The following is a 25,891-nucleotide window of genomic DNA, read 5'->3' on the forward strand; positions in this document are numbered from 1 at the left end:
TGAGATAATCAATTTAAAACAAGACTGCAGGCTTGGATTAAAACTACATAATTTCAAGATTAGAACTACAGATTTCAAAAAATTTGAAAATCCTATGATGGTAATCTATCAGATTAAATTTATGGGTGTGGGGAGGCTACCAGAAGATGGTATTCAATCTGTTTTGTGGGGGCAGGGAAAATAATAGGATAAAGAATGGTCCAGAAAAGCCAGAACCAATAAGCTCAAACAGATCCAGGTGGAGGATGGCAGGGAAGTCTACCTTTGTTACAACCGGGGAAGGCAGAGGTAGAATGAAGCATGGCCTTACCTCAGCAGAGGGGCTAGTTCCACAATGTCTGGCGGCTGAGGGCAGCCCAGGAGGAACACTGATTCTCTTAAACATGGTTGCCACTAGACTGCTTTCAGGTTTCTCAGTGATGCTCCTCAGCCCTTTGCTGCTGTGGGTGGCTTTATAAGGGCAGGGCAGGGCTGCTCGAGGTGGAGGTGTAGCAGCGATGGTGTGGCTGGTTGACTCTTAGACCCCGGCCGAGGACCTCTGGGGAATCGGATGTAAGCGTTACTTAAGGGTGTTAGAGTTTTTGCTGTCCTGGGGCCTAAACTGGCCCGGAAACTGGGGAGTGATCTTACGTGCACTATCCTTGAGAGATGTTTCAGGGTGTTCCTGAGAGAAATGATGTTGTCCCTCTCCCAGCCTGGGCTTGGGGTGTGTTTTGGGGTAGGACTCTCGGGACCTGTTTCCATGGGAAGAGTCATCTGAGTCCGAGGAGACCATCTCCTGGAGAGGTAGCCTCTTGGTGGCTTTCTTTTTCTTCCTTCTAGGGTTCTCCTGTCTTAGTGCTTGTAAATCCCCAGTGTTAACTTTGATTGGCCGTATTAGGACAGTAGAGTTCTTTATCTCCATGTCTTCCCTAGAGACAGAGAAAGAGAGTGAGAGAGATAGATCAGGATTATCCTGGTCTTGATGGCTGCTGTGTCTACAGAAATGTTCAAGCCAAGGGATAACAAGTGTGGTGAGGATGTGGAGAAAAAGGAAACCTCCTGCACTGCTGGTGGGAATGTAAACTGGTACTGCCACTATGGGAAATAGTATGGAGGTTCCTCAAAAAATTAAAAGTAGAACTACCATGTGATCCAGCAATTCCACTTCTGGGTATATACCCAAAGGAAATGAAATCAGTATCTTTTTTTTTTTTTTTTTTTTTTTTTGCTGTACGCGGGCCTCTCACTGCTGTGGCCTCTCCCGTTGCGGAGCACAGGCTCCGGACACACAGGCTCCGCGGCCATGGCTCGCGGGCCCAGCCGCTCCGCGGCATGTGGGATCTTCCGGGATCGGGGCACGAACCCGTGTCCCCTGCATCGGCAGGCGGACTCTCAACCACTGCGCCACCAGGGAAGCCCTGAAATCAGTATCTTGAAGAGATATCTCCACTCTCATGTTCATTGCAGCATTATTGACAATAGTCAAGACATGGTAACAACCTAAGTGTCCACTGATGGATGAATGGATAAAGAAAATGTGATATACATGGAATATTATTTAGCCGTTAAGAAAGAAGGAAATTTGCCATTTGTGACAACATGGATGGACCTTGAGAGCATTATGCTAACTGAAATATGTCAGACAGAGAAAGACAAATACTGTATGATCTCACTCATATGTGAATCTAAAAAGAGCCAAAGTCACAGAAACAGAGAATAGCATGATGGTTGCCAGGGGCTGGGGAGGTGGGAGAAATGGGGAGATGTTGGTCAAAGGGTCTAAAAAAATAAAAGAAAATATATCAGGCAGTTTATTTATCTAGAAGTGTCATCCTTCAAAGAAGGCATCTTGGGAACACCACGACCCCATCTCAGCCAGGCCATCATGGCATACCATTTTGGGAACTTGCCTTTTCAGGGCCTTTAGGGTAAAGTAAGGACACCAGCTGTTCAACCTTATTTTGTTCCCATAATCAGTACCTGCCACCTTGATCACCCAGTTTTCCTTTTGGAAATTGTCAAGAAAAAAATTAGAGTGGAAAAAGATTTTTAGTTACTTTTTTTTTTTTTTTTTTGTGGTACGCGGGCCTCTCACTGTTGTGGCCTCTCCCGTTGTGGAGCACAGGCTCCGGACGTGCAGGCTCAGCGGCCATGGCTCACGGGCCCAGCCGCTCCGCGGCATGTGGCATCCTTCCAGACCAGGGCACGAACCCGTGTCCCCTGCATCTGCAGGCGGACTCCCAACCACTGCGTCACCAGGGAAGCCCAGATTTTTAGTTACTTTTAAATAGAAAATTTCATCAATCAAATTCCTCTTCAAAGGATCAAGATTCACCACATGTGATACTTTTCAAAGATTGGCTCAAGGACTCAGGAAGTGATTTCCAAGAGACATTAAAAAATTGGCCTGACCAGTTCACATGCATTAGGATAGCTATTGCCAAAAAAAGAAGAAAAAAAATCAGGAAGTAACAAGTGTTGGCAAGGATGTAGAGAAATGGAATCCTTGTGCACTGATGGGAATGTGAAGTGGTACAGCTGCTGTGGGAAACAGTGTAGCAGTTCCTCAAAATACTAAAAATAGAATTATATAATCCAGAAATTCCACTTATGGGTATATACTCACAAGAATAAAAGCAGGGACCCAAACAGATATCTGTACACTGATGTTCATAGCAGCATTATTCACAATAGCCAAAAGGTAAAAGAAGCCCAAGTGTTCATTGACAGATAAATGAACAAACAAAATATGATATATACATGCAATGGAATATTGTTTAGCCTTAAAAAGGGAGGAAATTCTGGCATTTGCTGTAACATGGACAAACATTAAGCTGAGTGAAATAAGCCAGTCACAAAATGGCAAACACTATGATTCCACGTAGATGAGGTACCCAGAGTCGTCAAAATCACAGAGACAGAACATAAAACGGTGGTTGCCAAAGGCTGAGGGGAAGAGGGAGTGGGGAGTCCGTGTTCATGGGTGCAGAGTTTCAATTTGAGAAATTGAAACAAAGCTCTGGAGATGAATGGTGGTGATGGTTGCACAACCATGTGAATGTACTTAATGCCACTGAACTGCATGCTTAAAAATGGTTAAAATGGTCAATTTTATGTTATGTATATTTTACTACATAAAAAACTTGGCCTTAGCAATAGCAGTAGCATTGGAAAAAGGCTTCCCAGGAGACCACCAACAAGATTATCTTTAAATATAAGGCCAGCGCCTGTGTGGATGGGTAAGTTCTGTGAGGCCAGGTTCTCAGAGACTCAACTTGAAATCATGCTGCAAGACTGTAATCACCAACCCTGTTCTTTGAAATCTAAAATCTTATCCACCACACTACCATCAATTCTCCCGCAAATCGCTACCCTGCTCCAGAGGAGACTAAGTTGATACATACTATTTCCTTTTCAGAGGTTTTCTCTGTTTCCCATATATTAGAATTGGCCACAGTCCAGTCTATAACCTATCAGCTCTCCGACAGAAGAGCAGCAAGGAAGGAATGCGAAGAAGAGAGTTTTCCAGGTGTACTAAAGGCACCCAAAGAGTAAGGTAGAGGAGGGGCCTACCTGCCCACCTGAAGGACACTAGGAGATGATCTTGGAAGGAACCCAGGAAGAAGAGCATGAAAGACCAAGAAGCAATGTGTGTCCAGCCCTCCCTCAGTAGGGGGTTGGTCACATAAGTGGTGGACCACCTGAACAATTAAATTTGAGGCAGGCAATAATGAAACAAGAAGTGCCCTTGTCATGTAAAGATGCAAGTAACATATTAAGTAGAAAAAAATGGTGCAAAACAGAATGTATGTTACATGTTCATTTCTGTTATTAAGATTGTGAATATGGGGGATGATTGGAAACCTTCACATCCATTTCTTAATAGTTGCCTCAGAGAAATGGATTCCAGGAGAACTGTCACTTTCTCCACATTAAGAAATCTTTTTTCAACTGTCATAAATGATTAAGAGAAACAAAGGTTTCTATTTTGAGGAAAAAGAAGCAAAATAGCAGAGAAAACACTCTAGAACGATATACATCAAAATGCAAATGGTGATTACTCTTGAAATGTGGAACTACGGATGGTTTTTATATTCCTTTTGTTTTTTGCTTTCAATTCCTAAATTATATTAACTATGCATTACTTTTTGAATAAGAATAAAACAGTATAAGTTAGCATGATTCGAATAAAAATGGGCCGGGATTTTGATCAAGGAAAAGCCTTTACATCAACCAAGCAGATGCTGCTAGGCCACCCTATTATATTCCCCAGAATGACTGATGTAGACCAAATTCAAGATATTCTACAAGGAAATGTCCTCTTATAGGATGGGGGAGCAGGGTAGGTATGAATCTGATGTGAAAGCTCTTATCCACGCCCCCCGGCCCCCCATGCACCCTCACTCTGCTCTGTGGGAAGGGGAAGGGTGGCCATGCTCCCGACTTCAGCCAGTGGACATTCTCCACCAGCACACCTGGAAGGGCCCTGCTAAATGGCTTTCTTTTGCCCTATTTCATGCCAAAACCGAGTTAGATTTAGTGCCCTATTAATTATTTTAGGCTACAGAGTTGGTCAACACTGCAGGGGATCATGGAGGAGCCAGGCACTGTGCCTTCACGGGCTCTTCAGAGCAGCTCGTTCCACTTTGGGGAAGAGTTCTGAGCATCCTGTCCATTGGGTCAAAATCCACCGCATTCACCTGACCGGGCATTGTCAGTTAGCCCATATTCTTGTTGGTTCCCTGAGGCCTCATGTCTACTCTGCCCTAAGTGTGTCTCTGTTGGCAAGGCCATCCTAGAACATGAAGAACAGGAGGACGTCTGGGGTAGGCACCGGATAGACATTTGATGAGGACCAGGAGGCCCCTGAGTTTTAACAACGGAAGGGGCATAAAAAGGAGAGACTGATAAGAAAAGGCAGTTTTTGCTGTCCAGGTTGCTCTCACCGGCCCTCCGGGGTAACGAACCGCCATGACTCTCTGTGTTCTTGTCCCAAGTACCAGCACGCCTTCTGAGGACAGGCAATGGCACCTGTCCCTCTGGATAAGGTAGGACACTCACAGACAGGGTTATGGCGGAACTGCTTGTTTTCCAGGCCTTAGGAAATGGGGCTCCTAATCTGACCAGAAGGGACCGAGGGAGCTAATGACATACACAGGCTTAATGATTTCCAGAGGCACAGCTCCTTCTAAGGGAAAAATAGTCAGTAGTGACCGGGTGAGAGGATGGGAAGTGATTCATCTCAGAGGCAGCACTGAATCTTGAAGTTTTAATCGATGACAATATCCCTGCTGTCAGGAAGGCAATGTGAGGCCAGGCTACATGGATAAGGGGAGGAGGGTTCAACAATATGGGAATTATCATTTCCTTTGGGGGCACAGTCCTAAATCCGAATAGCTTGATGGAAAATTGCTAAACTGCTCAAAGAAAGGTATCGAGAGGCTAATATTTTGTGTAATAGGAATTAAGAGCTGGCTGCAGACCCAGACAAACCACATCAGAACGCTGGGAGGGGGCTCTCCCCTCCAGGATTCTCCTACCCAGCCACGTCCCCAAGACCACACAGTTACAATCGTGCACCAAGGGAAGAACACTCTTGTCTTCAGGATCTCACTGCCCAGCAACCTCCTTCAGACGCCCAGTGATTTTTCCGGAGCACAGAGAAAATGATTAGTCCAATCTGGTTTTCCTGTGATCCCATTTAGAATGCTGCTCAGTTTTTCGAGAAATCAAACTCCCTCTGTGGTGAACCTTCTTAAAGAGGAAACTTGAAGGTCATTTGCCCAAGCCTTGTTCTGTCAACAAGGAAGGGAGGATGGATTCCAGCTCGGCTGGGAGGGGTTTCCTGCCAGTTACATGGCACCAGAGGCGCCCTGCCCAGAGGAGCACGTGGTCCCCACCTGCGGGTGGTTGAGTAACACCTGCTAGAGGCACTTCCCTTCAATGGAGAAAACCGGAAGTCAGAGCATTAAGCCCACCAAACACGCTTTCCCTGAAGGAGCCGGAGGCCGCAGCCTTCTGATGTGAACAGGACCCCAGGGCAGGTAGTCAGGGAAGACCTCATGCTGTGAATCTCCTGCCTGGCAAGGAGGGAGGATGCCAAAATGAAGGAAAATTCCTTCTGGCCCCCTTGCTTTTTGGAGTTAGGAGAAATTACATGTGTGTTCTCTAAATGGAGAAAGTTACTGACAGGTTAGGGAATATTTTCATTCAGAACAGACATCTCTGATGGCATGAAATGCAGAAAAAGCTCAGGGACTTTCCTGAAGGTAAGGCAAGGCAAGAGCAATCATTTCCCTCCACCAGACACACCTCTTTCAGTGGTGCAATCAGAGAATGCAATCATCAGGTTTCCAAGGAAAGAGAAAATTGGAAGAGCCTCACCTGACTTCACATCATAAACATGGTAATACTAAAACTCTCTCCTTTAAGGACTAGTTATTTGGAATTTAGCAAAATGGGTAACATATTTTGCAAGACAACCTTGCTATAAGTCTTCAAGAATCATTTGTGTTGGGCTTCCCTGGTGGCGCAGTGGTTGAGAGTCCACCTGCCAATGCAGGGGACACGGGTTCATGCCCCGGTCCAGGAAGATCCCACATGCCGTGGAGCGGCTAGGCCCGTGAGCCATGGCCGCTGAGCCTGCGCGTCTGGAGCCTGTGCTCCGCAATGGGAGAGGCCACAATAGTGAGAGGCCCGCGTACCATAAAAAAAAAAAAAAAAGAATCATTTGTGTCGAATTTTGAATTGAAAATGAAAATTTGTATCAGCTGTGGCCATATTCAATCAATTTTGAACCCTTTACCTTCTAAATACTTTTCTTCCTGCCTCTCACTGTGTACCAGCCTTGTTAGGAACCAGAGGAAGGGCTTGCAGAAAATACTCTCAGTGACCCCAAACTGAAGACCCCAAGAAGGAAGGAAAAGAGGAGGGGCGGAGGGTGGAGAGCTGGATGTCTGGCATCCTGCTCCACAGCTGTTTGGGGCCATATACCCCTTGTCTTACCAACCCCAAATGGATGGTTATAGTGGATTCAGTATTTTAAAATTAAATTTAGCCATATGATATCCCGTTGAAGTTGTAACCTACAGTACATTTCTTTAATTAGCCCATGAAGAAAGCACCATGACTTTTTTTTTTTTTAATGGTCTCATCTGGGGTAAGAGTGTGAAGATTATTAAAGAACAACCAAAGGGAGGTGGCACATTTAGAAAGGAAGTGAGAAAGAGTTTCTGATGAGAAAGGACCTACCAGAAGGAAATCCCAGTGTAGATACAAAATAAGACCTACCCCTTTATTCTGTGTGCTCACATCTACCAGCCCTGATTATGGAAACAGAGACAAATTAAGCTCTGAACATAGTGGGCTGGATGTGACCTCTGTTTAGGAGAATTAAGTGCAGTCTCTTTCTAGCGGAGAGGCAGCTAGAGCAACAAAACAGTGGAAATTACAATGGGAGACAAGGGGGTCAACGAACGCTTCCGCTGTGTAAAGCCCCAGGAGCTGGGGTAGGCAACTAGCAGCAGAGCTTTAAATAAGGCCTGGGGTAGTACTAAGGCAGAAAATAATGAAAGGTTTTTCTCAGCATAGAAAGAACTGAATTTTAATTCTAAAATAGTGATTGATAATACTGAGTTTAGTGAAGATGGTACCTAGACAATACCTAGACACATGTATCCATAGTCCTTTATAATGTACTGTAATTTGGATATCATATTGTTTGAGTAGGATTTTGATACCAAGAAAAGTGCTCTTATTTAAAATGATACATTCATCTAGAAAAGGACTGAAGGATTGTAGAATATATTTTCAACAATCATACCTAATAGAAGCTTCTCTGTGGAACTACATGCCCCTCAAGGAGCCTTGCTGGGCATCCCCTAGTATTTGTGTGTTCATGGGTTCATTCTTCAAAGAGTCCTCGGGTACATCCTGTGGGCTGGACCCTGGCAACCAGGATTTAGAAGCAGATAGAACCTTGCCCCCGCTTTCAAGGACTGACGCCTAGTAGGGATGATGGTCCTGAAAGTACATGGCCCAACACAAGGTAAAATTCCTATAATAAAAACATCTACACAGGGCTTCCCTGGTGGCACAGTGGTTGAGAGTCCGCCTGCCGATGCAGGGGACACAGGTTCGTGCCCTGGTCCGGGAGGATCCCACATGCCGCGGAGCGGCTGGGCCCGTGAGCCATGGCCACTGAGCCTGCACGTCCGGAGCCTGTGCTCCGCAACAGGAGAGGCCACAACAGTGAGAGGCCTGCGTACTGCGAAACAAACAAACAAACAAAACATCTACAGGATGCAGTAGATCACCTCACCACACAGGGCTGGAGTCCTGGAACACAGGGCTTGTGTTCAATGTTGGAGTTCCCCAGGTGGCCAAGAGCAAGAATAGCATTCCAGGGAGGAGATACTTAAGTCTCTGCAAAGGCACAGAGCCTTGAAAAAGCACAGCATGGGAAAAAAACTGCAAGGTTTTTTTTTTTTGCGGTATGCGGTCCTTTCACTGTTGTGGCCTCTCCCGTTGCGGAGCACAGGCTCCGGACGCGCAGGCCCCGGATGCGCAGGCTCAGCAGCCAGGGCTCACGGGCCCAGCTGCTCCGCAGCATGTGGGATCTTCCCAGACCAGGGCACGAACCCATCTCCCCTGCATCGGCAGGCGGACTCTCAACCACTGTGCCACCAGGGAAGCCCTGCAAGTTTTTTTAATGGTTAGTTTACAAATTTAGTATGGTTAGTGTGCAGAGGGGCTTTTGGGAGGTTTGTTGGGGAGTGGCTAGGGGAGAAGTAAGGCCAGCTAGGCAGGCCTGGTTCAGGGCAACAAAAGGCTAAGCTAGGATAAGAAGAGGGATTGGGCGGGGGGGGGGGGGGTCGTGGGGGAGGGGCTAGAGCAGATTTACATGTGAGGAAGATTCCTCTGCTCAGCACTTAGGGGAGATGGCGGGACCTCAGGGCAGGAGGAGGTGGGAGGAGGAGGCTTCAGGAAGTGAGAGCACTGAGAGCCAAGCTGAGAAATATTTGCAAGCTGTTTACGGAATGTGTATGTCTCTAAATAAATCCACTTCTTACCTATCACTTTGTCTCTTCACTGAATTCTTTCTGTGATGCGACATAAAGAACCTGAGCTTCCAGGTGTGTGAGACCAGGTGTGTGATCTCAGTTAAAATACAGTGGGTTCAACTCCCAATCTGGATTTTGGCTGGATTCGATCCCAGCCCGTGGGTTCAAGTCCCAGTCTGGGTTGTGCGGTTTCAGATGTGGGTGGCGAAGGGAGAGGAGGGTGCTGGGTCACACTGCAGCAGGCAAGGAGGTCTAGTTATTTAGGATTGTGTGTGCACACGTGCATGTGTGTGTGCAAACAGAAGAGGCAATTTTGGGGTTTTGCAGAGGTGAAGGAATCGGTGGAGAGGAGCTAAGGAGAGAGGGGAGGAGAGTCCAGGGGTAAATCACAGAGCAAGGACCTGGGCAGTGGGGGACAGGCCTGCTGGACGGATCAGCATCGGAGGAGGAGGGACTCTGACATCAGGGGGAGAGATCCAGGCTTCCACAAGCCCAGAGGTGAGGAAAGCAGCACAGGAAGAGAACGTCTGGTGGTTTCTGTTTATGAAGCACAAGGTGAGGCCACTGGGAGATTGAAGGTTGGCACCCAAAGACGGCTCAGCCCGTGCTCAAAATCCACCTTCACCTCCAAGGTCAGGGCTCTGACTCCAACTTTGATGCCCCTCGTTGGCCTCATGGACTTGGTCTCGCCTGCTCTTCAGGCCTCAGCTTTTTCTTACTGATTTCGTTTTAATCCATCTTTCCAGCTGTTAGTCATCCTGCTGCCTCTGATGAAAATGTGTTTACCCCACTGTTGCCCCTGGAAACCACCAGCCACCCACCCACACTCACCTGGGCACAGGCAAGCCAGGGCCAGCACCTCACTCTCACCCCCAACAGGGAGAGGTGATGGGTGATTAGTCCCAAGTGCAACTTAATCTAACCTGTGCTTTATAGTGAGGCTTCATTAGAAGACCTTGAATCCTTACAAATAAGAGGAAAATAATCCCTTCAGAGTCATGACAGGATTGAAAGCTTTGCTGAAGGGTCAGTAAAATACATAATGTTGAATTTGAGATTAGAACAAGATAGACAAATAACCAGCAGGTAAAAGCTGTGACGTTGAAGGAACAATCATCATGGACTTGCACTTTGGTAGGAAGTCCTCCACCTCTGCTTTTCTCCCCAAGTATGTAGAGATGGTGGATCTCAGATTAAAAGATTAAGAAACAGATTAAAAGTGAAAAGATATAAATAAAATTCAGAAAGTAGAAAGTTGGGTCCACTTACACTTTTGAATCCTCCTGAATTGGGGGAGACTTAATATGAGCACAAGAGAGAGCATGTTTCCTTTGGCTGATCTTAATAAGTGCACTCCGAGGGCAAAATTCCTGTAATAATACCAAAAGAGTTCATTCAACTTAAATCAGAAATGTCCACAATTCAGATGTAATTTTAATCTAGCTCAACCCACTCTAATAGCTACCAGCCATTATCCTGTTCCGGTGATACTTAAGAGGGCAGCGTAAATGCAGAGTTTAGCTTGATAATTTTACGCTGAATAAAAGTCATCATTGAGTCCTTCCTGTCATTTCTCCACATCCTGGATCATTTGTCAAGTCCACCATTTGTCAAAGTGTGTGTGTGTGTGTGTGTGCACGTGCATCCACTGATGTACACGCGTGCACACAAACACACACAGACACACACCTTCATATAACCACCTTCCTTTCTAGCTTAATTCCAGCCTTGGCCATCTCTTTCCTGGACTTATAACGTATCGCCACCACCCCATACTGTATGTCCCACTGTCAGCCCCTGGGTCTCCCAGAATTTCTATCAGAATTGTCCTCAGCATCCATCCCCAAGACCATGCCATCTAGTCCAGAGCCCCAGTGCCAAGGGGGGTAACCTCCAAGGTCCTTCCTGGGCTCTGAGGCTCTTCCTCAGGGATCCTGGGTCACCAGCTTCATCTCTCCCCACACCTGGGACCCACCCACGGGCATCTCATCAAACGTCCCTTGATCTGCTTTCTCCTCTCTTGCCTGGTAGATGTCCCTAGAGCAGGGCCACCTGGAAGCAGAGATGCTTCCCACCCGCTGCCCTTCCAGGCTCCTTCAATGTCATCCAAACAGCTCCAGGAAAGTCCATTATCTCTCACGGTTTTTCCTGGGTTGATGAGAAGATGCCCTTTCTCCCTCTTGTTCTGTCGGATGGGATACAGTGCTCCTGGGGCCACTGGCTCTGACAGCCTTCACTCATCCATCCTACATTTCATCCCTTCATCCTAAAATTCATTCATCATGACCCCTTCCCTGATGGACATACCCCATGCTACAGTCAAGAATCGATTATAGAGAGTCACTTTGTTATACAGCAGAAACTAACACAACAATGTAAAGCAATTATACTTCAATAAAGATGTTTAAAAAAAAGAGAATTGATTAGATATTTTTGTTCTGTTTACTAGGCAGATGGGCATAGACATTTAGAGTGCGGGCCACAGAACCAGACTGCCTGGGTTCAAATGCCTGTAACACCGCTCACCCTGGGTGTGACTTCACCTCTCTGCTTCAGGTTCCTTATCTGAAAATGGGGATAAGAGTACCAACCTCACAGTGTTCTGAGCAGCCAGCTGTTCACTATGTGTGAAGCACCTGGGTTAGTACCTGTGCCACATAGTAAGTGCTGAATAAGTTAGCACGACTCTTTCGTTTGCTGCTTTTCACTTGCCAATCCATTTTCCAGGCGTATTAAGTGGACCATCAAAACATGTTATTTCCGTTAGAAAACATCATTCATTCAAGTACCTTTTAAAGCAATTGTGAGAACTTGCTCTTCATCAGCAGCGGTACCAGGGATGCAAAGATGGATAGGACCCGGTCCCTGCCTTTAAGGAGTTGGGAGATTGGTGAGGGAGCCGGGGCAGGAGGAAGGCAGGACAGTGTGCAGGGGAACCTGAGGGCCTCAGCAGAAATCAGGCAGTGTCTTTGGGTGACAGGAGTTTTTATGGAAAGAAGATGGGGAGGGCGGTCCAGGAAGGGTTAAAACCCAGGGGCTTGGGAAAGCCCACTGTGTTCGGGAAGCAGTGAACCTTCCATAGGGCTGGTAGCCAAGCTCACAGGGCAGGCAGGGGGTCGGGCTGGGCTTTTCCTTGAGGTTGCTGAGAAGTGTGTGTGTGTGCATGTGTGTAGGGGGGTGAGGGACAGGGGCCACGTCAGGTAGGCAAGTGACATTATCAGATTTGTAAACTGATAATGATTTTTTTCGAAAACTTTTAGGAAAAATACAGAGGGAACAGCAGCAGTAGCAGCAGGGAGAGAGAGTGGGGCTGTAAGAACCTGGGGAGGCTGTTGACGAAGCCAGAATTGGAGCGAGCCTCCCCAGACCCCAAACGTGGAACGAGAGCCCCAAAGACCATCTGACAGAGAGGAGTTAGGAGGCCAGGGAGACCTTAGCAAAGGCGGATTTTATGTTGTACAGCAGACAGAACTCTAACCACAGGGGGTGGACGTGCAGGGGGAATAGAAACAGCCAGGGAGATCGCTCTTCCGAGACATCTGGCGGTGCCAGGAGAGAGCCAGGCATTGCCTGCAAGAAAGGCAGGGGTAAAAGGAAGCCACTTTCTGCCTAGCAAGAATGTTCGTTTCTAAGTGAAAGTCTACTTACTCTCCGGTTGTTACATTTTAAAACTGTGTAGACTTTATCTTCAGCCACATCTGGATTTGGAACTGCTATGACAATGGCGGGGACATAGAAGTCAAATCTTCGGGGTATCACAATTTTGGCAAACACATAATCTCCAACCTGTAGATGAGAACATCTTTCACGGCAAATATTTTGCTTATCCATCTTAGAGACAATATGCATATAAGCTTGTTTTAAAACACCCCAAGATGACGAGCAAGTACTGATGCTAGAATTCAAAGACATATTTTTTTTCCTCAGTTGGAAAGAGTCGCTAGTTCCAAAATTCTCTGGGCTCATTGGGCCATAGCTGGAATTTTGTGACCAGTTTGGGGAAGCCGCATTTTAGCAGGGCTTCCCCTGACAAGGGTCTCAGGGACAGTCAGCCAGATGGTGAGGGGTCTGGAAACCATATCTTACAAAGACTGGTTGAAGGAAGCTGTCATGTTTCACATGAGGACCTGGGAGAGAATGGACGGTGCCCTCCTGTGTCTGAAGGGTTATCAGGGACAGAGGACAGGAGCAGATTTGTTTAATGTGGTTCCCAAGCTCACACCTGGAATCCATGGGACAAAGGCACAAGAGAGAACTTCCAGCAGAAAGAGAGTCTTGTGAAGGGACATACAAAGCTGCAGGGCATCTGTCAGATGGGAGAGGATTCACGGTCGGGGGAAAGTGCACTGATGTGCCCTCTGAGTCTGCCCAGGGGAGGTGGGAACAGACAACCAATGTGAATCCTATGAGCACTCCTCAGCACTCTTCCTCCTGGCTCACACTATCCAAGAAACAGCAGCAGTGCAGCTTTGGGGGGTTTTCTCTCTACACTCTCGCCTTGGTGCGGGGATGAGGATAGCACAGGAGGATGTGCCAGACACGGCGCAGCTCTGATGAATCTATAAGCAGATGAGAACACATCAGCCTGGCTCACCCCTGGAATGCATGTTCAGGGGTAACTGCATTATGGCATCAAGGTCTGGCATCAACTGACTACAACGTCAAGGAAAGGGCTACCTCTGCCTTTGTTATTAAATCTGTTTTAGTATAATCTTCTGCAGTGAAAGCTTCAAGAGCACCAGCAGTTACAGCAACTCCCGCCGATGACCATCTATTGTCTGTAAAGCAACAAGAGCCTCAGGGGCAATGCAAGCAGGTCTGTACAGTCCTGAGCTATTTAACCGGGCGTTAGCAGATCAGGGTCAGGAGCAAAGAAATTGCTAGGCAAGGGGTCATAGGAACAGGGGTCACTGTTATCCAGAGCTCTAGGAACGGTGAAAAGGGGCCCAGGAGCAGATGGCTGGAGCAGGTACCTGGAGCAGTGGGCAGGGCATGGCGCCCCCCACAGGTGTGATGAACGAGATGGGCACGACCTTGGTGTTTCCATACCTGAAGCCCACGAGCACGTGGGTGGGGCTCACACACTTCTTCACAACCCCTGTAAAGAATCACATTTAAAATAAAACAGAAAAGCAATGCCTATTCCCTTAGGCTTGCCCCATCCTGTTGGTCAAGCTGAGTTACAGCACTTTGCCTGCTTACATCAGTGTGCCCCTTGGTTTCTCCACCAGATAACACTGGATACTCTATGATGCCTGCTGGGGTTGACCAACTCAGAGTGCAGTGCCATGCTCTGCTCTAGAGCTGAGCTGGGAAGCTAAGAGGATGCATGGAAACTTGTTCAACCAGCATTACCAGCAGCCATCCTGCTGGGTACAGTGTTTCTAGAAATATCCTTTCCCTGGACACTTCCTAACGTCTGATTCCCTTATTTATTTTAGTCATATTTCCTTCTGTAATACTTGGAGACAGAAAATCGTTGTTAGTATACACACTACTATATATAAAATAAATAACTAATAAGGACCTACTGTCCAGCACAGGGAACACTACTCAGTTCTCTGTAATGACCTATATGGGAACAGAATCTAAAAAAGAGTGGATGTAGGTATATGTATAACTGATTCACTTTGCTGTACACCTGAAACTAACACAACATTGTAAATCAACTATACTCCAATAAAAACTTAAAAAAGGAAAATCATTGTTAAATTGTGAAAGTGAAAGGAAATATGAATTTTCATCCTCAGCTTTTCATCTAATATTACACACCCCGTAGTGTCCCTAAAATGTACAATCAGAAAAGGAAGAAAAAAAGAAGTAAGAAGTTTTCCTGTCTTTTAGTTATGTGCAGAGATTATTGTAACAGGAAAAGAAAATATTGGTGTTAAGGTTCACATATTTTGTCATTTATCCTAGTTGAAATTTATTATATTTTCCCATTTAAAAGGGATTATAAATACTGGGGGGACGTTTTGACTTCCCCGGCAGTAACAGCTGCACTTGGACCCCCTAGTTTGAGACAGAAATGTGCTCATCCCCACTGGGCTCCCACAGCATGAGTGCCCGGCATCCTCGCCCCAGCTCACACACCGGCGTTGGCAAAGTCCTATATGCTTTCAGGTGGCAAAGAAACGGCTGCTGATTTTCATCTCAAGTCCAGGTGTCTTGTTTTAAATGGCCAAAGAAACGGAAAACTTACTTTTTTAAAAAACACCACACGCACATGAAAACCAGCTTCATATTGTCTGTTTTCTTATTGGACTAAATGTTTCTGAAATATTCTTTACACATGGTTCACACACTTTCTACCATAAACTGACTCTACCCTTTTAATTAGGAAAACTAACAGTACTTTTTAGAAAGAATTCCTATTATGAAAGCAAAGAACCCCTCTGAGTTGAGGAGAATCCTAGCATCCCCAGCACACAAGCCCATCCCAACCCACCCCGACCCTGGCCCTGACCCAGGCAGGCGTAAAGGTCTGGGCTGCCAAGATGACCTTGTTGGCCAGTGGGACCCTCCTCAAATTCTTAGCCTTTGGGACTTTGTAGAATCCAGTCTTAAACCTGGGATGCAGTTTTTCAGGTATCTGCCTCAGGTGAGTAGCTGTGCAACTGTATGGCCCGCAGCGTCTAAGTCATGTATCGGCTGCCTTTTACAGAAGAAGGCTGCCGACCCCTGCTCGAGATCGTTAGACCTAGACTTTTGGTATGTTACTACCAGCTTTTTTTTTTTAATCTCTTTCCTTATCTTTTATTCTGATAACAAGCAAAATAGCTCACTTAGTGTCTTGTATTCTTTTTTTTTGAATTTTATTTTATTTATTTTTTATACAGCAGGTTCTTATTAGTCATCCACTTTATACATATCAGTGTATACATGTCAATCCCAATCTCCCAGTTCATCCCACCACCACCTCCTCCCGCCACTTCCCCCCTTGGTGTCCATACGTTTGTTCTCTACATCTGTGTCTCTATTTCTGCCCTGCAAACAGGTTCATCTGTACCATTTTTCTAGGTTCCACATATATGCGTTAATACACGATATTTGTTTTTCTCTTTCTGACTTACTTCACTCTGTATGACACTCTCTAGATCCATCCACGTCTCTACAAATGACCCAATTTTGTTCCTTTTTATGGCTGAGTAATATTCCATTGTATATACGTACCACATCTTCTTTAACCATTAGTCTGTCGATGGGCATTTAGACTACCAGCTCTTTTATGTTCCAATCTCTGCATGTGTGGACCTTTGTTCGCCTCCAGAAATTAGTGTAGTTTCTTCCAATCTAACTCTAGAACCAGCCTCACGGTGTTGACACCTGGCTGTCCTCCGAGGCGGGAGGACCCAGAGCTGCTGGCCTGTTCGGTCGTGGCTCAGCCTCTGCACTTACCCCTTCTCCACCTCAGTAAGGAGTTGCTACCATTTCTAGGCCCCGATTCAAGATCACCTTCCGATTTCTGGCTGCCCTTACACTGCAGTTTCTCTTTGCCCTCAGCCTCAGAGAGGTGAGATGGTGTTTCCTGCTCTGAAACGTCTCCTGGGACCATGTTACGTGGACTGGGCTCTGGAGGTTGGACCAGCAGGCAGAAAGAAGCATCTCTACTCCATCATCTTCCTGGGTACGAGTCGGCCTCCCCACCTCAGCCAGGGGGCTCTCCTGTACCCAGGTGCGGGGGAAAAGGGGGCCCACCTTAGTTGAAACCCTCAGCAAAAACACTGCCTATGCCCAGAGGCCAGGGGAGTGAAGAAACAGTCTAGGCAGACAGCATGGGTGAGTCCATTTGGTGAAAGAAGCAGGAATGGTTTTCAATCTTCGCTCCAAACAGGAATTTCTCAGGCTGGAGAGTGGATTTTTTTTTTAACCTCTGGCTATAAGAACCTTCTGATATTCACAGCCCGGCTTGAATCCCATTTCCTGAAAAAGGCGTCAGTTCTGCTCCACCAGAAGCATCCCCTCCACCTGCCCCCCTCCACTGAATGCCAGCCTACACGTCACCACATTCTCTTCTTCTTTAGTCTCAGAGGTTTCCTCTATAGCCCACTGTTTTGCCTTTTCAAATTGCTCTTAAAGGTTTAAAACTGTTGTTAAAGTTTTTAAACTGCAAGCAGCTCCCTCTACCCCCAGGTGAGTTGTTTATATCTCCCAAGAGGAGGTAATAGAAATACGCTACAGGTAATGAACACTTTCCAATTTCAGGATGCTGTACATTATCATATTTAATCTACATCATGATCTTATGGGGGGTTTAACTGTTTTAAATCTCATTTGGCAAGATATGGAAACAGGCTCAGAGAACTTCAGTGATTCCAGTCACATGGCTGGTAGAGGCAAGAAGCAGACTTCGAATAAATAAAAACTTAGGATTGTGTGACCCTAAATCATGACCCCTAAGAAAGTATTCAGTCCTCCCCTGCCCCAGCCTTTTTCTTCCGTTATAACTTGTTCCAACGACATAGTGCAGAAATCTTGCGGCCCAGACTTTTCATCACTGTGAATTTCCTGAGATAAAATGCTGCTTCTTGCTGAACAATGGGAAGGATGATCCAATTCCTACAAATAACGATTTAAAATAAGGTTCTGAAGTGTGTCTGCCTCCTTGCCTTTCAGCATCCTAATAAGCCAGTCCATCAGCTTGTCCCTTCTGTTCTGCACAACACAATCCTTCCTCAACTAGTGAATCCGCACTGACCCCTGAATGGAGTTAGTCATACGGAAATCCCTGCCCTGATTCCCAAGGATGGCAGCTGCAGCTGGGCCAGCTCTGCTCTAGTGTAGACCTGGCCTTGACTAAGGGATGCTCGGATCTCATTGCTCCAAAGCCACCTTCTGCTCAGGTACAGTTTAAAGCTATTTTTCATTAAAAACATTTAGGAGGTCTTGAACAAAAGTTATCAGAAAAGGAGTCATCAGTAAATATCATGCCCCAAAACTCTATGTGGCCTTCTTTTTTGTAAGGGGTAAAAATAGTCACCTGCAGTGACCAGGTGATCTAAATGAACATCACTAATGAGGGCATGTGGACATCATGTGCCTTTGGATAGGTTGCCCTGAGAGGGATGTGGCATCAATGATATCACATAACATTTTGGCTGGAAACACATAACCCGAATCTAATTTAACCCAAATTGAGGAACATTCCATAACATAATTGGCCTTACTGTTAAATAGTGTATCATGAAAGATGATGGAAAAGGCTAGAGAATGATTCTAGATTAAAGAAGACTAAAGAGAAATAACTAAATGCAATAACGATTCTGAATTGGGACCTATACTAGAGGAAAAAAAATGCTATAAGGGCTATTCTTGGGACAATTAACCAAATGGAAATATATAGATAAAACTATATAATATTAACTTTCCTGAATTTTATAACTTGACTGTGGTAATATTAAGAGAATACCCTTGTTCTTGAGAAATACACGTATTAAGGGGCAAAGGGGCATGATGTTACCTAATCTCAAATAGTTCAGGAAAAAATAATGTGTGTGTTACGGTAGAGGGAAGGAGACAGAGAGAGAGAGAATGGAAAAATAAAATAATAGATTGGTAAAATAAATGTGACAAAATGTTAAAAATTGGTAAATCTGGGTAAAAGTATACAGGAGTTCTCTATTATTCTTGCAAATTTTCTGGAAGTTTAAAATTATTTTTTTTGAAAAAATAACTCTATGAGGGTAAAATAGAGTTGAAGTTCCCAGTTAAAGAAAAGATACATTGACTTTGTGGTGGGGAGGGGAGTGTAAAGGGGGGCTGCGGGGAGGGAAACAGAAACTAAGTCCATCCTTAACCGATACATCATCATTTAATTCAGCTGAGTCAATATTTACTAACTCGCCACTAATCAAAATAACTGATTATATGACTAAATTCAAGTGTTTATGTTATTAGCTTTTTTTTTTTTTTCTGGCCACACTACGTGGCTTGCAGGATCTTAGTTCCCTGACCAGGGATTGGCTGAACCCGGGCCCTGGCAGTGAACGTGACAAGACCTAACCACTTACCACTTGACTGCCAGGGGATTCCCATCAAATATTTATTACCTTTCAAGTGACTTACCTGAGCCACAGATTAAAAATTCCCAAATAGCCAAATCCCATGGAGCTATTAGGACTGTGTGCTGTCTGCTTCTAGCTGCATACTTAAAAACAACCAGGGCAATAATCATTGCTGGCATGGCCTTAGGTATTGCATGTGGCTATGTGTTACCTGTTTCCTCTACTTCCCCAGATCAGCAGCGGTAGGTCTTCTGCATTTCCTTATCACACAGGGATGGTTGGGGGAAAAGTTTGAGCAATATTATTTTTTTCTGGGACCCTGGCCAGCAAACTGATCTCAAGCCCTAGTCCAGCCATTTGGAATCCTGTCATTTTCAGCATTTTCATTCAACTGTTAAATTAGCCTTGGATCCTGCTCCATGGCTCAGATTCAGAAAACCAAGCACAGGTGGCCTCCTATGATCACCTCTCAGCAAATCTAAGCCCCAGAGAAATAGGAGGTTCTCAGGCCCTGCTCTGGCAAAGAAGAGTTTCATGCCTCAGCCTAGGAGCTCATCTCAAATGCCTGGATCCATTTTTCTCTCAACCAGTCAACTTCAAAGCACAGTTACCAAATTTCAAATAAAATATCCTAGTTATAAGTTCTACACATATGCCTGCTGGAAACCCAAACTCCTGATGAAGTATTTTTCTCACTTAAAAAGCAGATTAAATTAAGTTTAATAAAGAACTACTTAACTGGTGATTGACAGATAATGCCTACGTTAACATCAGCTGTATTTTGAGGTACAGTCTTTCTGCTTGACAGCTCTTCCTCAGGGTTCTTTCTCTAAGCTCTCTTTCCCAATAGGCCTTTACCATGATTTCAATGACTACCTTTGTGCTGACGTGTCAAAACTCTCTATCTCCCGACAGATTTCCTCCTCCAGACTCTGGACCCATTATCTCCAATTGCTTCTCTGACAACTTTAGCGTCTTGTGGTGCACCTACAATTTGTCACGTCCCAGACACACCTCGTTATCTTCCTGTCCATACCACCATCTCCTATAGGTACCATCCTTTACCTTATGACTCAAGCCAGGGACCCGAGTGACATCCTAATCCACTCCGTATATACTCTTCACACAGCGCTGGGAGGGAGCCTTTTAAAACTTCAAGTGTGATTGTGTTTCTTCCTGCTTTAAATGTGACTCCCCAGTAAAGTTCAAACTTCCTAACATAACCCTTTATGAACAGCCACACACTCACCTCTCCGAAGAGCTTTCTTACTTTCTACCCTTCCTTTGCATTCTAGGTTCCAGCCATAATCTATTTTATTTCTCCAGGCATAAAATGTTTTTCTTCACCTCTAGATCTTCACACATATCATTTTCATTATTCATGAAGCTCTTGCTTAACTTCACCTGGCTGATTCCTTCAGGATCACATGCCCCAGAAAGTCTTGGGCAAACCTCTCGGGTCCAGTCACACTGGCCTCTTCCTTCAAGGAAGAGGGTGTCATGGGCACTCCATCCTCAGGACTTCGTACTGATGTTCCCTGTGTTTAGAACTCTCCCTGAGATAATCTCATGGCTCCTTTTTTTTTTGCGGTACACGGGTCTCTCATTGTTGTGGCCTCTCCCGTTGCGGAGCACAGGATCCGGATGCGCGGGCTCAGCGGCCATGGCTCACGGGCCCAGCTGCTCCGCGGCATGTGGGATCTTCCCGGACCGGGGCACGAACCCGTGTCCCCTGCATCGGCAGGTGGACTCTCAACCACTGCGCCACCAGGGAAGCCCTCGTGGCTCCTTTCAAAACTCCTTATTAATATGCCTTCCCTGGAAGCTCTTCCTTGACCACCATATCTAGAATCGCGAGCTTCACCTTTGACACGCTCAACCCTCTTCGTAGCTTCATTTCCCCTCATAGTCCTGTATCTGACACACTACGTATTTTACTTATTTGATTGCTTGTCTGTCTCCTCTACTTGCATGTAAGCTTCATGAAAACAAGGATTTTCTTCTGGGGTCTGCTCACTACGCTAGACCAGCACCTTGGGGATATTACATATGTGGAACATAGTAGGTATGCAGGAAAACTTTACTAAACAAAAGAAAGATTAAAGTAAGTTTTTCTGGCTGTGACTTCCCCACAAATATGGGGAGAAACTTCATCATTTCAATTTAGAAGTGGAATACCTCAGCAGAGCTCATGAAGTGTTAGTGTGCTAGGGAAAGCAGAGTGTGAGAACTTCTGGTTCCCCATATCATATTATGTAACAAAGGAATCTTACAAAATAAAATACCTACCTGGAAAATAAAAGCAATTTTCGTCACATCTTGCAATAACCTTCTGGCCTTTGAGTGGATCCAATTTTTTGGATTTGTTTTTCTTTGTTGAAGTTCCTTGAATTTTCTGTTGCTAAAAAAAAATAAAACATTAATAGTTGATAGAAAAAGTAAGTGCCGACAGTGAAAGTCACAGATACAGGATAGCGTGCGATTCTTTACTTAGAATCACACTGTTGAGGAATTACAGGACATGCATATACTGTATATTTACTCTGGAGTACTTTCTGTTCTATGCTGTTGGGAACAGGCTTTTAAAACTGAACTGATATGGGAAACACTGCACATAGAAAATGAGGCAGAATTTACAGTCTAAATCTAATCAAGCTTTGTTAAAACAAAACAAAAAAAGGCAGCCTTTTCCAGAGAATTTAAACAGGATCCAGAGTTTTAAACTATAATATTCAATATATGCATACACGATCCAAAATGCAACATACAAAAGAAGCAAGCAAACATGACCAATTCTCAAGGTAAAAGGAAATCAACAGATCACAGTATTTAGATGGCTCAGGTGTTGGAATAATCAGATTAAGATGCAGATCAGCAGTTACAACCATAGTACATGAGGTAAAGGTAAATACTCTTTTTTTTTTTTTTTGCAGTACGCGGGCCTCTCACTGTTATGGCCTCTCCCATTGGGAGCACAGGCACTGGACGCACAGTCTCAGCGGCCATGGCTCACGGGCCCAGCCGCTCCACGGCATGTGGGATCCTCCCGGACCAGGGCAGGAACCCGTGTCCCCTGCATCGGCAGGCGGACTCTCAACCACTGCACCACCAGGGAAGCCCAGTAAATACTCTTGAAATGAACAGTAAGGTAGTTGTTTTCAGCAGAGAAAAAGGAACTATAAAAAAAAAATGGAAATTTTAGAAGTAAAAAAAAACAACAACAATATCTGGAAGGGCTAAATAGCAGAATTGATACGATGGAGGAAAGAGACCTGTAGACAAATGAACAGAAATCATCCAATCTGAAGAACAGAGAAAAAAAGATATTTAAAAATGAGCAAGGGCCTTTGTGTTCCAGATAACCCCTTCAAAGCCCAGCTCAGTTATAATCTCTCTGGGAAGACTTCACCCCCAGGCAGTTTCAGAAAAAACAAAGGAAAGTACTGCTCTGTTATTTCCAAATGCTACCACATGAATCAAGGCTTGGAGTGAATGTGATTGCTGTGTCCACTACAGGAAGAAACTGTTAGCTTCATTTTTGATCTGTAAAGTCCAATTCTATCTAAAGTCCTATTTTCTATGCTTGATGACTGATCATTAGTAGAAAGACCCAATCTCCACTACTCCTCCAAAAAAACCCCAAAAGCCTCCATTCCATCATCCAGAAAAGTCATTATTTTTGATTTCCAATCAATGTGAGGACCAACGATCTTGTAAAATAAATTTAAAATGAATTACTAGAAAACAAAATAAAAAACAGACATATAGTGTTTGGGTTTCTAGGTAAAATCTATTTAAGAATTCTGAAAAGCGATTGGTAGCAAATGGGTTGGAAAAGAAGACAAGAATTCAAAGTACCACCAAATTGGTAGGGTGTTTACCATTTTTTTTCCTCTGGTATTCCCTGGCCTGACCTCAAGACAGCCCAAAACACAGAAGTGGGCTCCAGGGTATAGACAGAGAGAGCTCTAAAAGAAGCCCTCTAGTTCTGGCTTGAGGAATGGGAAAAGGAACTCCTAACCCTTGGAGAGAATACAGAAATCCTTCTCCCCTTTCTCCCTCCATACTCAGACCTCAGTCCCTAAGCAATTCTGTGCAGTGGCAGCAGTGTTGGCAATACGAGCCTGAAGGAGCCAAAACTCTGCAGGAGTGGAATCTTGCTCCAACAGGGTGGGTGAACCCCCACGGTTCTCTCTCTCTATGTATCTAGCCTCTGTTTGGTCCCAAAGGCAAGCACAATATGTGGAAGCACATGACTGAGTTAGGGACATAAAACCCTGGATTTCTGGCTGAAGGACTGAAAAGAGGAACCCTAGGAAACCAGAAATTACTAAGAAGGTCACTTATATTAGAAAAGGGAAGGCCAAGTATTACCCCAATACCAAAACAGGCAAAGACATCACAAGAAAAAGAACACTACAGTCCTATATTCCTCATGAATATAGATGCAAAAATCTCTTAAGAAAATATCAGCAAAAAATCCAGCAACATATGAGAAGAATTATACACAATGACCAAAGAGGAGTTATCCAAGGAATGCATAGCTAATTTAACATCCATAATTATGCATCCACAGTTAATGTAATACTCCAAATTAATATGGTAAAGAATAAAACCATATTATTATCTTAATGCATGAAGAAGGAGCATCTGACAAAATCCAACAGCCTTTCATGATAAAGACTCTCAACAAACCAGGAACAGAAGGAGACTTCCTCAACTTGATGAAAAGCATCTGTAAAAAGCCTACAGCAAGCATGACACTTAATGGTGAAATATGGGATGATTTCACCTTAAGATCAGAAACAAGGCCAGGCACTCTTGCAACTTCTACTTAACATTGTACTTGATGTTCTAGCCAGTGCAATCAGGCAAGAAAAAAATAAAGGCATCCAGATTGGAAAGGAACGGGTAAAGTTGTCTTTCTTCATAAATGATATAATCCTATATGTGGAAAACCCTGGGGAAAGCACACAAACACTACTAGTGTTAACAAGTTCTGCAAGATGTCATGATGCAAGTTAAATATACAAAAAAGAAAAAATTGTATTTCTGTGTACTAATAATGAACAGTCTGAAAATAAAATTAAGAAAAGAATTCCATTTATAGAATCAAAAAGAACAGACTAAGGAATAAATTTATCAAAAATAAATGAAAAGCTCATACACTGAAAACTACAAAACACTGCTGAGAGAAATGAAAGATCTAAGAAGCTGAATATCATGTTCATGGACGAGAAAACTTGATATTGTTAAAATAGTCATTTTTACCAAACTGATCTATAGATTCTACATAAATCAAACAAAATCCCAGTATTTTTTTTTGCCAAAATTGAGATGCTGATCTTAAAATTTACACATAAATGTAAATGACCCAGAAGAGCCAAAATAATTTTGCAAAAGAACAAACTGGTGGACTTACTCTTCTTAATTTCAAAACTTACTCTAAACCTTCAGTAATCAAGAAAGTGTGCTCCTGAATTAAGGACAGTCATATGATCAGTGGAACAGTATTCAGAGTCCAGAAATAAATCCTTACATTTATGGTCAATTGATTTTTGACACTTTGGAAAAGCTTTTGGCAGTTTCTTTAAAAATTAAACATAAACTTACTGTATGCCCTGGAAATACCACTATTAGACATCTAGCCAAGAGAAATAGAAATTTTTCTTTCTTTTTTGCGGTATGCGGGCCTCTCACTGTTGTGGCCTCTCCCGTTGCAGAGCACAGGCTCCGGACGCGCAGGCCCAGCAGCCATGGCTCACGGGGCCAGCCGCTCCGCGGCATGTGGGATCCTCCCGGACTGGGGCACGAACCCGTGTCCCCTGAATCAACAGGCAGACTCTCAACCACTGCACCATGAGGGAAGCCCAAGAAATAGAAATTTTTATCACACAAACACCTTTATGTGAATGGTCATATCAGCATTATTCACAATAATGGAAAGATGGAAATAATCCAAATGTCAGTGGACTGGGGAAATGGGTAAACAAATGTGGTATATCAATGCAATGGAATATTACTCAGCCATTTATATACGAAACTTACAGAAAACACAAATTTATAGAGACAGAAATTGATTAGTGGTTAGCTGGGGCTTGAGGTGTAAATGGAGACTGGCTCCAAATAGGCATGAGGGATATTTTCTGGGTGATAGAGATGTTCTGAAACTGGATTGTAGTGGTGGTTGAAGCTCTGTCAGTTTTGCTAAAAATCACTGAATTGAAATAGGTGAATTTTATGGTGTGAAAATTATATTTGTATACATCTGCCTTTTTAAAAAAGGTTAAAATAGGCAGCCATCTACTTCTTGTTTCCTCTGTGTAACTGCTCATGGTATTTTGCAGATAGTGGGCTGAAGAAGTGAATGAACATAGAAGTTTCTGAATCTACTCTTAAATAAAAAAATAAACAAAATAGGCCTTTTTCTTCAAATTGCTATATTGTAGAAAATGGGGGTCTTCCCACCCAGATTTTTTTTCATTTTTTTCTTTCTTGACCCTTAACTTATTAATTTTTGGATTTCTCAAAGAAATTAGTCCTCCAACCCAATCAAAGCACCCAATGACATCATTCACCAGCTTCTCATCTTTGCAGACCATCAAGTGCCCCTCTTCTCCATGATACAAAGCCAATATAAACTGTTTTCACATGCATTTTGATGCCATCTTTTTGCACTGCTATAGCTATATCATCAATAAAGTATTCGATGCATATTTTATGAGTTTATCTGCTGGCCTTCACTTAAGCAAGTCTCTAGTTTATGAGGCAATTGACAATAAAAATTTAAATAACTTCAGGTGGTGTGAACACCACTTACTCTTGGGTCATGATTCATGTTCA

The 25,891-nt window shown here is 44.3% G+C and overlaps 1 protein-coding gene across 1 annotated transcript in view; it reads right to left on the minus strand.

The window, feature by feature from the left end:
• Positions 1–559: 559 nt before the first annotated feature.
• VWA3B (von Willebrand factor A domain containing 3B) overlaps positions 560–25,891 on the minus strand; it is a 195,928-nt gene continuing 170,596 nt past the window's right edge. Inside the window, 5 exon segments of the mRNA XM_060116976.1 lie at positions 560–911; positions 10,314–10,414; positions 12,693–12,830; positions 14,018–14,142; positions 21,338–21,449. Coding sequence (XP_059972959.1) covers positions 560–911; positions 10,314–10,414; positions 12,693–12,830; positions 14,018–14,142; positions 21,338–21,449 — 828 coding nt within the window.

This window comes from Mesoplodon densirostris, chromosome 14, assembly GCF_025265405.1.
Source record: "Mesoplodon densirostris isolate mMesDen1 chromosome 14, mMesDen1 primary haplotype, whole genome shotgun sequence".
NCBI lineage: Eukaryota > Metazoa > Chordata > Mammalia > Artiodactyla > Ziphiidae > Mesoplodon > Mesoplodon densirostris.